Source organism: Lucilia sericata, unplaced genomic scaffold, assembly GCF_015586225.1.
Source record: "Lucilia sericata isolate MDLA Ls3-8-SP2 unplaced genomic scaffold, ASM1558622v1 Contig000430F_arrow, whole genome shotgun sequence".
NCBI lineage: Eukaryota > Metazoa > Arthropoda > Insecta > Diptera > Calliphoridae > Lucilia > Lucilia sericata.
In genome coordinates this window covers 237,216-250,392 of record NW_023994445.1, presented here as the reverse complement: position 1 = coordinate 250,392, position 13,177 = coordinate 237,216, and the positions used below count along the sequence as shown (strand labels likewise).

The 13,177-nt window shown below is 29.6% G+C and overlaps 1 protein-coding gene across 3 annotated transcripts; it reads left to right on the top strand.

Moving 5' to 3' along the window:
• The first annotated feature begins 6,014 nt into the window (after window positions 1-6,014).
• On the top strand, window positions 6,015-12,815 carry LOC119604781 (MATH and LRR domain-containing protein PFE0570w). Of its 3 annotated transcripts, none has more exons than XM_037957618.1 (4): window positions 6,015-10,248; window positions 11,982-12,165; window positions 12,229-12,396; window positions 12,454-12,815. In XM_037957618.1, exons 1-4 carry the CDS (start codon window positions 6,059-6,061, stop codon window positions 12,745-12,747), a joined length of 4,836 nt encoding a protein of 1,611 aa, XP_037813546.1. In that variant the 5' UTR covers window positions 6,015-6,058; the 3' UTR covers window positions 12,748-12,815. The 3 variants fall into 3 exon arrangements, with proteins under 3 accessions (XP_037813546.1, XP_037813548.1, XP_037813545.1); XM_037957620.1 differs by having other exon boundaries at window positions 12,467-12,639; XM_037957617.1 differs by having other exon boundaries at window positions 12,229-12,815.
• The last annotated feature ends 362 nt before the right edge of the window (window positions 12,816-13,177 follow it).

The window sequence follows — 13,177 nt, the reverse complement described above, 5'->3', positions numbered from 1 at the left end:
TATTAACCAGTCAGTTGTTTGCTTTATGGGCTGATATTTGAATGACTATTCTATGGACTATTTTAATGACTATGGGCAAGTGTATTCACTAGCCTATGAACTAGTCCACTAACACTAATCCATTGAACTAATATATTGACTAGTCTATGAATTAGCCTATAAACTAGCTCACGGAGTGGTCTATGAATTAGTTTTTATACTATTTTAAATACCAGACTATGGCCTAGTTTATTGGATAGTCTATGGCCTAGTATATGGACTAGTCCATGAACTAGCCTATTTACTAGCCAATGGAGTAATCAATAGACTAGCCTATGGACCAGCCTATAGACTAGTCTATGGATTAGTCCACGGAGTAGTCTATGGATTAGTTTATAGACTATTCTATGCACTAGTCTATAGATTATTCTATGGACTAGTTTTAGGACTATTCTATGAACTAGTCTCTCAACTATTCTATGGACTAGTCTCTAGACTATTCTATGGACTAGTCTATAGACTATTCTATAGACTAGTCTATAGACTATTCTATAGACTATTCTATAGACTATTCTATAGACTATTCTATGGACAAGTCTATGGACTAGTCTATAGACTATTCTATGGACTAGTCTATAGACTATTCTATGGACTAGTCTATAGACTATTCTATGGACTAGTCTATATACTATTCTATGGACTACTCTATAAACTATTCTATAGACTATTCTATGGACTAGTCTATAGACTGTCTATTCTATGGACTAGTCTATAGACTATTCTATAGACTATTCTATATACTATTCTATGGACTAGTCTATAGACTATTCCATGGACTACTCTATAGACTATTCTATGGACTAGTCTATAGACTATTCTATGGACTAGTCTATAGACTATTCTATGGACTAGTCTATAGACTATTCTATGGACTAGTCTATAGACTATTCTATGGACTAGTCTATAGACTATTCTATGGACTAATCGACAGACTATTCTATGGACTAGTCGACAGACTATTCTATGGACTAGTCGATAGACTATTCTATGGACTAGTCTATAGACTATTCTATGGACTAATCTATAGACTATTCTATGGACTTGTCTATAGACTATTCTATGGACTAGTCTATAGACTATTCTATGGACTAGTCTATAGACTATTCTATGGACTAGTCTATAGACTATTCTATGGACTACTCTATAGACTATTCTATGGACTAGTCTATAGACTATTCTATGGACTAGTCTATAGACTATTCTATGGACTAGTCTATAGACTATTCTATGGACTAGTCTATAGACTATTCTATGGACTAGTCTATAGACTATTCTATGGACTAGTCTATAGACTATTCTATGGACTAGTCTATAGACTATTCTATGGACTAGTCTATATACTATTCTATGGACTAATTTTACGAATATTTTATGAAAAAGTCTCTCGGCTATTCTATGAACTAGTCAATAGACTAGTCGATAGACTATTCTATGGACTAGTCTATAGACTATTCTATAGGCTATTCTATGGACTAGTCTATAGGCTATTCTATGGACTAGTATATAGACTATTCTATGGACTAGTCTATAGACTATTCTATGGACTAGTCTATAGACTATTCTATGGACTAGTCTATAGACTATTCAATGGACTAGTCCGCAGACTATTCTATGGACTATTCTATTCACTAGTCTATAGATTATTCTATGGACTAGTCTATAGACTAATGAACTAGTCTACTGACTAGCCTATGGACTAAACTATTGATATGGACTAGTCTGTAGACTATGGACTATTCTAATGACTAGCCTGTAAACTAGTCTATTGACTAGCCCAGTGATTAGTCTATGGTTAGTATATTTGACTATTTTGTAGATCAGTATGTGGTTTATTGTATGTGCTAGTTTAAATATTTTGAGTTAGCACGCTTTTAAAGTGAATGGCTATTATGTACACACATATTTGCATGTGTTTTTGTGTTCTAACTAGAAACCTTGCATATTGAAATATATCACAATAGCAACAAACAGGAATGCATACATATTCGCATATAAGATTTGAATGAATGAATAAATGAACAAAATATTATCAGTTTGTTATTGAAATCTCTCAAAGGAAACAACGTCAAACTTTTTAATGTTATCAATACATACGGTGCACAGTGGGTGGGAATTTTGAAATAAAGAATTTATGATTTTAGTAAAACTGCAAAAGATACGAAGGGTTGTCGATTTGTTCCTTAGAAGTTGCATATATAGACCTATAGGGACAATGTGGAAAGTTATGTTCTTAGGATATATATAATCTTTTAAATTTACGTAGATTAACTTAAGAATTTCTAACCCTTCTTCCGAGTAGGTCCTAGAAGTTGAACAATTAAAGTTTTCGTTAACCATTTATGAATTCCTTATATATGTATTTCTAATTTTCAAAATCTCCCCACAGTGCAGCAGCAAAAGAGTTTATTTGAGTATATGCGTTACATTAACAACACACCATGTATAGTCAATGCATTTGTATTTTTATTCATAAATACATTTATGATTTTGGTTTAAAAACTTTTGCTTTTGTTTTCTAGTTTACGTTTTGTACAAAGAAAACTTTATTCATTTGTTTAGTTTCTAGTTATATACATATATTTTTTTGTATTCTACACCTACACACTCTAATATGTTTGAGTTAGTGATTTCTTTTCAAAGGTGAGTGAGAGCAAAAAAAGGCATAAAAAGGGTATAGTACGAAAATGCTGAATTTTATCGAACTAAATTTAAGATTATTAAATTTTTGGAAATCTTTAAATAAACAAAAACTATATAATACACAAGATTTGTACTTATACAATATTGCACTATGGGATAATATAAATTTATTAATGTTTAACTAGATGGTTCCTTTATAAATCGCCTTGAAACTTGTATCTATCTGTAATTGAGTCAATTAACTCTCAATTATGAAATAACCTTTACGATAAAGGCAGTTTAACCAACAACAATACAAAAAATAAACTTAAAACAATAATTCTATTTAACACTTTGCAAACTATACCTGTTGAGTATTGTGTGAAAATCTCATATAAACACTCTTCGAAAAAAAACAACAACAACAATTCAACCAACCACTTCGCCTCGACAGCTTCAACAACAAATAAAGTTAAAAAATTAAAAAAAACAACAACAACTACTATTTCTTTTTGTTGTTTTTAATACAATTGTTTCTCGTTATTGTCTGATTTTCATGATTTCATTATTAAACACAAGTTCTTAATTCAATTTAATATGGATGTGTGTGTGTGGTTTCTGGTTGTTTTACACAAAAATAAAATCTGTTAAAATTTATTGGTATTAAATGCAATTTAAAATTTTGAAAAAAAAAAGATTTCAATAAAATATTTTCATGAATCATGATCAAGAACCTAACATGACGTATGAGTTTTGTTTCCATTATTTATTGATCATACGTAGTGTGTAACTGGATAGAAACATCACCTTGTTAGAAAGGGTATTCAAAATTCAATACAATTGTCTTTTTTTTCAATTTCCTAGCGACATTTTGGGAACTCTCACATTAGGGGGTAAAAGAGGGAAAAAATAGGTAAATTCGTTAACTTTATATCTCCTAAAATAATACAAATTCCAAAAAATATTACACTTATTGTTGTTTATTTAAAAAAAAATAAGCGGACTAGCCTATGGATTAGCATATGGACTGGTCTATGAATTAGCCTATGTACTAGCCTATGGACTATTCTATGGACTAGTCTATGGTCTAGACTATTGACTAGCCTACAAACTAGCCTATGGACTAGTCTATTGACTAGCCTACTGACTAGTCTATTGACCAGCCTATAAACTAGACTGTTGATCAGCCAATGAACTAGTCTATTGACTATCCTATGGACTAGTCTATTGGCCAGCTTATGAACTAGTCTATTGATTAGGTCATGCACGAGTCTATTGATTAGCCTATGGACTAGTCTATTGACTAGCCTATGGACTTGTCTATTGACTAGCCTAAGAACTATTCTATTGACAAGTCTATTGGCTAGCCTACGGACTAGTCTATTGACTAGCCTATGGACTAGATTATTGATCAGCCAATGAACTAGTCTATTGACTAGCCAATGGACTAGTCTTTTGACTAGCCTACTGACTAGTCTATTGACCAGCCTATGAACTAGTCTATTGACTAGCCTATAGACTATTCTATTGACTAGCCTAAGAACTAATCTATTGACAATTCTATTGAGTAGCCTATGGACTAGTCTAGCCTATGAACTAGATTATTGAGCAGCCAATGAACTAGTCTATTGACTAGCCTATGGACTAGTCTTTTGACTAGCCTACTGACTAGTCTATTGACCAGCCTATGAACTAGTCTATTGACTAGCCTATGGACAAGGCTATTACTTAGTCTATTGACTGTTCTATTGGCTAGCGTATGGACTAATCTATTCACCAGCCTATGAACTATACTATTGATCAGCCAATGAACTAGTCTATTGACTAGTCTTTTGACTAGCCTACTGACTAGTCTTTTGACTAGCCTACTGACTAGTCTATTGACTAGCCTATGGACAAGTCTATTGACTAGCCTATGGACTAGTGTATTGACTAGCCTATGGACTAGTGTATTGACTAGCCTATGGACTAGTCTATTGAATAGCCTATGAACTAGTCTATTGACTAGCCTATGAACTAGTCTATTGGACTAATCTATGGACTAGTCTATGGACTAGTCTATGGACTAGTCTATGGACTAGTCTATGGACAAGTCTATGGTCTAGACTATTGACTGGCCTACAAACTAGTCTATTGACTAGCCTATGGACTAATCTATTGACCAGCCTATGAACTAGACTGTTGATCAACCTATGAACCAGTCTATTGACTAGCCTATGGACTAGTCTATTGGCGAGCCTATGAACTACTCTATTGATTAGGTTATGCACAAGTCTATTGACTAGCCTATGGACTAGTCTATTGACTATCCTATTGAGAAGCCTAGGAACTATTCTATTGACAAGTCTATTGACTAGCCTACAGACCAGTCTCTTGACTAGCCTATGGACTAGTGTGTGAAATAGTTTATGAACTAGTCTACTGACTAGCTTATGTAGGTTAGTCAACAGTCTAAGACTAACCTTCAAACAAGTCAATTGACTAGATAAAAATATTCAATAAAATATGTTCATGAATCATGATCAAGAACCTAACTTGACGTATGAGTGTTGTTTCAATTATTTATTGATCATACGCAATGTTATTTAGTATTGACTTAAATTGTACCTTTCACTTTAATAGAAAGGACCTAAATAAGTTTGGTACTTTTTGAAAATTTGCAAGTTTAATGTACTTATTTTTGGTACTTCGGATTCTTTTACCAAACCAAATTCGGCGGAATAATTTGGTACTTTTTTAGAACGTACTTATATGTAGTTGAACAACGAAAAAGTACCAGAAAGTCGCCATTTGTAGATTTTTCTTAAATCAAGACGCTGCATGTTTCTATGTTTCTAGATTTAATATCAAAAAGTACCAGTTGAAGAACAAAAAGTACCAAAAATTCACTCCCATAGATGCTCATTCCATCAGAATCTTTAATTTCAAAAAGTACTAGTTGGAGACAAAAAGTTAAATTCTGACTTATAGATTTTCAATCCATTAGGATTCTATATGTGTGATTATACATAAGTTTCTAGGTGCAATACTGCAGAAAAACCAAAAAGTACATGTTGAAGAACTAAAAAGTACCAAAAATTCTTTTATACAAATTTTTATTCACTCAGGACTTAAAAAGTACCTTTTTTTAATGAAATTTTCAAAGCTTTCTTCGGATTTTTGTTTATATCTCCACAGACAGACTGGCTTACATACAGACGGACTGGCATACAGATAGACGAACAGACATATTTGAATTTTTATAGGGATTATCAGCAACTGCTATTTAGGGGCCACCCTAATGCATAAGTTTTTTTTTTTTTTTTAATTATTTTAAACAAAAATAAAATAATTTCATTCAAACTTCAAGCAAATAATGAATTTCTGTTATATTTTTACAATATTTTGTGCCATTTTTATAATGGCTGTTATTTTTGTCAATTCCATCGAGGCATATGTAGCCGGGCTTTACAATAAAAGGATTACGTCTCAAGTAAAAACATTTCACCTTGAAGACCCGTTAAGTATAGAAAATTTGCAAAGTTCATCAATTTTTTTCACAGAAAATGAGAATCATGGTAAACGAAAGCGGCGTCAAACTATAGATGACATGTTGCGTAATATTCCCCAAACTATGGAGAATGAAAAAATGGATTTAGAATCTTTGTCAGCAGATTATGAAACAGATTGTGCTAAACCTGTTCGATTTCCGGAGGAAATTAAACAAACTTCGCAAATAGCAAATCAAATAAACATTCTGAAGCTGGAGCCTCAAAAATTATCTAGACAAGTTGCTGTTCTTAATCATGAGGCAAATCTGATGGAAAATTCTGAAGAGGAAAAGGAGAATAGTATTGAAAATAAAGAAGAATCGAAAATATCTGATAGTTATAAAGCAAAAGCTGGTGATAAAACTAATAGTAACTACAAATTTAAAAAGCTTTCGGCAGGAAAGAATGAATTTCGTAATCGAAATACAATGAATGATAAGTTAAACTTATATAAAAGTATTTTAAACGATGATCAATTGATAAGTGCCAAACAGACTGCCTGTTGTTCAAATTCCGATTTAAGCAGTTGTCAACAGTGCTCCCAACACATAGAAGGAGGAGCTTTAGCCAATCGTTATGTTAAAAATAAAAATGATTTGAAGTTGAATAAAAATCAGCCTTTGGAAATGGATAGTAAAACGAAATCAAAAGATTTAACTAAAAATTTTGAAAACAATAAGAAATTTAGTGAATCAACTTTTAAAAATCAAAAAGATGAGGACGAAGAAGATGACGCAGATGAGGAACAGGAAGATTTCAATCAACTTAAATATCCAGCAGCTGTTCTTAAAAATTCCAAACAAGCAGCACAAAACCTTAATATATCTTCTTATAACGACTTCTCTTCACCTAAGAAAAATTCCGAAACCAGCAATCTAAAAGATAAATCCTTAACATGGAACTCTTACCAACCCTTAAATGATGATCAGCTAGAAAATACCAAAAATAATCTTTCCCACGAAGCCAACTATAAACTCTCCAAAACTGAACAGGATGTTGCGGAAAAGAAAAAAGATTTTTCCTGGAAATGGGGTATATTCAAGAGATCACATCAATTTAATCCCATGAATGAGATCAAACTAAAGACCAGTAGTCGTCTGATGAAAAAAGGTTTTGGTGCCTCTTTGCCTAGTTACTCTCTGGGAGAGACACGCAAAGAGCTAATGATAGAAAATATGTTAAGGAAAAAGGAAAAGCTTTTATTGATGGAGAAACAAGGTAAATATGATGTGGATAATATGGGAAGTTTGAAGGAAGCATTTGGAGAGGATATTATGGAGCCTTATGATCAGTTAGATGAAGATTTTGTACATAAACCTTTGGAAGTGGATCTAGGTTCAATAGCGCAAAAATACCGCGTTTATAATAGACAGAAGAGAATAAGTGATGCAATCAAAAGATTTAAAAGACACACAAGAAGGGAAAATGTTAAGAAGTCAAATAAAAAGCTTTTGAAAGTTAAAGAGCCAAAAGCTAAAGATGACAATCCAAAGGATGTGCAAGCGTATACAAAAAACGGAACTGATATAAAGTATGCTAAAGGTAAGTCTGTCGAAAACAACACAAAAAGCTTTATCAAAGCTTTAAGTTCAAAAAATACATTTGCCAAACAGACAAGTGAAGACAGATCATTGGAGCTTTTGAAACAATTAAATAAATTCGATTTTAAATTATACAATTTACAAGCTTTAAGCTCTTTACCAAATGAAAAAGCTAATATTGACAAAATTCCATTTTCCCAACCATTACAAAGAAGAAAACGTTCTTTACAACTAGAGACATCTTCAAAAGCTTTTAGCACTAATGAAACTAAAAAGCTCTTTTCAAATACAACTAAGAAATCTAAAAGTACATCTACTACTTTTAAGCTTGCCAAACGCTATAATACCTTAAAGGCTTTACATTCAACAAATAATAAACATTTTACAAAGCACCAAGCTTTTGATGTTAATAATCATAAAAAGCTTTTAAAGCATACAACTAAAATAACAGAAGACGATATAAAAGAAAATAAGTTAGTACAAGATCTTAAGTACGACCTTATCAAAGGACAAGTTAAAAAATTATGCCAAAAAGCTTTAAAAAAGCCGTTAAAAGCTTTTGCTAAGAATACTTTGTCAAAAGATCTCAGTAATACTGAGATTCTAAGACATTCACTTAATAAAATATACAAAGCTTTTAATACAAATAACAAAACTGCAAAAGTCTTTAACAAATCAAAAGCTCAAGTTCAAAGAAATGGTTTTCAAGATTTTGAAAACGATAAAAAGTTTGGGGAAAGTTTCAACATATATCCAACAAATTTTACCAAAAGCTTTCCTACATTTTTATTAAGGAAAGTTAACAAAAATAAAAGCTTTTCTCAAAAGCTTTTAAACCAAAAACAATTAAATTTTGTGAAAAATATTCATAATATGTCTTCAATTAAGGACAATAGTTTAGGGAAATGTCCTGCTAATGATTTAAAAGCTTTTAGAGAAACAAACCAAAGCTTCACAGTGGAAAAAGCTGAAAATGCTAATATTACGAAAAAAAGCTTTTATAAAGGCAAAACTGATTTAACAGTAATGGGAGAGAAAAACTTGTATGTTAACAATAGCAACGAAAGCTTTCATAATAAAGACCAAGAAAACTTGAATACGTATCAAAAAAGTTTGTTAAAGAAAAGCTTGAAAAAAAGCTTTAAAACTAAATTAAGTTTCAAAACAGCTGTTACCAACGACATTAAAGACTTAAACAGAGAAATCCAGCTAAACGAGTCCACGAAATCTGATAAAAGCTTTAAACGTTTAAAACGTTCTTTAAAATCAAATCCCGAAGAAAATGGCATAAAATCTGAAACAAACAAAAATTACCGTAATAGAAAATATACTTCTTACTATGATGATTTATATAAACCACAATTCAATTTGGATTATGCTAACACAAAGCTTTTAAAATCAAATGCAGAAAATGAATTCTTGAGTTCACGAGAACTTTTCAAAAATGAAGAATTACAAAGAAATCTAAATAAAGATTTCGATTTTACATTTAATAGAGAAAAATTTGATAATTTAAATGACAAGTCGTTGCCATTGCAAAAGTTTGGCGATATAAATTACAATAATTTGTGGCAAAAGGATGAACCACACAAAAGTGAAAAACGTTTAATAAAAAAATCTACAAATCGAAGAAATAATGCTAAACATCGTCACCAAAAAGCTCATTTTAAAAGACAAAATTTAGCTTTTAACAACAACAATATCACCGATATCACAGCTAAACTAAAATTAGATGATTTCCCAAGGAAAGTTCAATTGTTAAAAGATAAATATTTAAATGATTTACAAAATTTTAATAAAAATTATAAATTTAATGAAAATCATTTCACTTGGCCGCAAACAAATTTCAAAAACTATATTGATCCAAAAGACAATTCCACGGATATTTTGACAACTACAGATGATTCTAAAAATCTAACATTAGAATTGCGTAATGAGATTTTAAATTGTAAAGCTTTTGCCAGTTTAGAAGATTTTCTAAAGTCTTTACCGCAAAACATAACCAATTCCCTACTTAATCCCAAAACCGAAACTAGTTTGTATACTAGCACCGAAAAAATTGTAATGGATATAGATACTCAAGTCATAACAGAAACTACAACCATTTCACCGCCTACAGTTTTAGACTCAACTATAATTTGTACAACCACTGAAGAACTAGAAACTACTACAGAAACCACTGAAGATAAAACCCAGCCCACTGAAGTCGATTATGAGCAAATAACGGAATGCAGTTCGGATGAGGATTTAAATGAAACTTCCACAGAAGCTGTCTCGGAATCTGTAACTGAGGAGGATTTGACACCTACAACCTGTACGGCTGACAACGATGTCAAATTAAATATTTCCATTAATGCTAATGTACATGGCAATCTCCAGGCAAATCATTTCTGTGGTAATGGTTCATTTAATATTATACCCGGTTTGAAGGATGATCGCCTTAGACGTGGAACTTTTAGTGGTCCTTTGGAAAGTTTTCAAAAGAGAAAATGTGATGAAATACCAACCCAAAAGCCATAGTAAGTATTTCAATTAAATTTAAGTATTTTCTTTTAAAAGCTTTATCTAAAAGTCTCTCCTAGAAAGCTTTTATATTAGAAATATTGTTATATACAAATGTATGTAAATACAAAATTATTTCAAATAAAAAGCTTGAAAAAAAAGTTCATATAAAAAGTTTTCATGTAAAAAAAGTTTTTGTATAAAAGTTTTCATAAAGCTCTCTATATAAAAAGATTTCTTAAAAGGCTTTAATCTAAAAAGTAAAAATGTTAATATAAAATGCTTTCACAGTTACATAAGGAGCTTTAATATAAAAATATTCACATAAAAGCTTTAATATAAATAACGTTCATATACAAGTTTTAATATAAAAAGCTTTCATACAAAAGCTTTAATTAAAAAGGATTTCATACTAAAGCTTTTATATAAAAATATTTATTAAACAGCTTTTATATATAATTACTTATAAAGCTTTATGATAAAGAAGTTTCTTAAAAAGCTTTAATACAAAAAGCTTTTAAAAACTTTTATATAAAAAAGCTTCTTTAAAAAGTTTTTATACAAAAATATTTCTTAGAAAAAAAATTGTATATTCAAGCTTTTTTATAAAGACTTTTATATAAAAAAGTTTTCACAAAAAGCTTTCATACAAAAGCTTTAATTAAAAAGGATTTCATACTAAAGTTTTTATATTAAAGCTTTTATAGAAAAATGTTTATTAAACAGCTTTTATATATAATTCGAAATATAAAGCTTTAATATGAAGAAGTTTCTTAAAAAGCTTTAATACAAAAAGTTTTTTTAAAGAAGTTTTTATTCAAAAATATTTCATAGAAAAAACTTGTAAATTCAAGTTTTCTTATAAAGCCTTTTTTTTTTAAATCTATGTTAAAAAGTTTTTTTTACAAAAAAATTATATAAATAAAAATTTTATGAAAAACTTTTTAAAAAAACTTTCTTCTAAAAATTTTTAGCGCTTTCTTGAATCACTTTTTTATAAAAAAGCTTTCTTAAAGGAGTTTTCTTGGAAGTCTTTCAAGAAGGCTTTTTTATAAAAAAGGTCTTTTGAATGACTTCTTTATAAAAAGCTTTCTTAAAACATTTTTTTAAAAAAGTTTTACTTAACATATTTTATATACAAAGCACTTTGCAAAAAAGCTTCTCATAAGTTTAAAAAAAAGAATTAAAAAGTTTTTATGAGAAAAAGCTCTCTTGAAACATTTTTTAAAAGCTTTTTTGAACACTTTTTTATTAAAAGTTTTCTTTAAGAGCTTTGATATAAAAATAAAAAAAGCTTATTGAAAGAGCTTTTATATGAAAAGCTTTATTAAACAGCTTTAATAAAAAACATTTACCCAAAATCGTTATTAAAATAGCTTTTAAATGCAAATATTTTTTAAGAGCTTTTACATAAATTTTTTTTATAGAATTTTAAATAAAACTATTTACTAGAAAATGCTTTCATATAAAAAGCTTTTATATTGAAAACTGTTATATAAAATACTTAAATAAAAAGTCTTCTTTAATATACTTTGAAATGAAAAGCTTTTTGAAAGGCGTTTCTATATGAAGTTTTTCTATATCGATTTCCTAAAAAAACTTATTTTTTTAATGAATTGTTATACATATACACAAAAAGCTTTTTCAGAATTGTTTATAAAAGTTTATATAAGAAAAGCTTTTACATTTTTTTACTTTCTCGAGAATTTATTAAATGTTTGATTTTTTCAATTAAAATCTTCTGTTACAGCGATACCGAGGACAATCATGATATTAATGACTTAATGTCCGGTAAATATTCAAATAATGTTGTCAAAAACATATTTAAAACTGTTCAAGAAAGTCCCGACTTAAAAGCTTTATGGCCCAGTTTAAAACGTAATCAACCAGGAGAAACCACTACAGAATCAAACTTTTTTGCCATAAGAAACGAGGTATTTTACCATAAAAAATTACTTAATAAATAAATAAAATAAAAATATTTCTTTCTTTAATAGCAAAATGAAAATGTTTTACAAAACTCCGAAAAGCTTTTGGCTCAGGTAATGTCCTCCATTAATACAATTATCGAGTCTCAAGCTAGATCTCATGCTTGTGTGCCATTAAGACCCGATTTACAAGAATTCTATAATATGATATTACAATCTCGACGAGAACAGGATATGGTAAGAGAAAAACGCCAACTTAAACGTTTACACAAAAGAGAAGATTTCAGTTATAAGACTAATTTAATAGATCCCAATGAAATTGAACAAGAAACGAGATTAGTAAAAAAGTTGCTAAAACAATATGAAGAACAACAGTCAAGGGAGAATCAAATGCAGGAGAAAGCTGTTAAAGAGGAACTGCTTGAGAATTTATCGATTTTACAACAGCTGCAGGATAATGAAAAGAGGCAAAGGCGTAAATCGAAAGCAAATTTAAGTGATAATAAGTTAGCAAAGGAGCACTATAGTGGTGAATTTTTGAAATTGTTAAAAGCTGCTGAGTTTTATAAGGATATCTCGAGGGACTGAGAAAATTGCTAATTTAAACTTTAGTTTAATTATTGTTTATATATTTTAAGCTTTTGCTATTTATTAAAGATTTTATAAAGAAATTTCACTTTATTTTTTATTTTATTTATAAAAAATTAATTAATTGTTAAGGATATATAAAAATATATTTTTTAATTTCAGAGATTGGAGACACTTATAGGGTTGTATTTTTTTAATATTCAGCTTGATTTGACAAAGTGTGCAAAAAATAAAATACTTTTTGCAAACAAATTGTTCAAGATTTCGATAAAAAATATTTGATTCAAAAACTCCCTCTTTAAAGGGCATCATCTTCATATTAATGTGCTTTCTGTAGAGATATGAATAAACACAATAAAATTATAATATTTCTACACATAAATAAACAATACCTATGACATGTTTTGCTACATAAACAAAATATTTATCC

What these genes read in the sequence shown, in the direction of transcription:
- LOC119604781 (XM_037957617.1), top strand. Translation starts at nt 6,059, where the DNA reads ATGGCTGTTATTTTTGTCAATTCCATCGAGGCATATGTAGCCGGGCTT. An exon ending in ATACCAACCCAAAAGCCATA is followed by an intron (nt 10,249 to 11,981) that starts GTAAGTATTTCA and finishes CTTCTGTTACAG; the next exon opens with CGATACCGAGGACAATCATG. An exon ending in TTTTTGCCATAAGAAACGAG is followed by an intron (nt 12,166 to 12,228) that starts GTATTTTACCAT and finishes TTTCTTTAATAG; the next exon opens with CAAAATGAAAATGTTTTACA.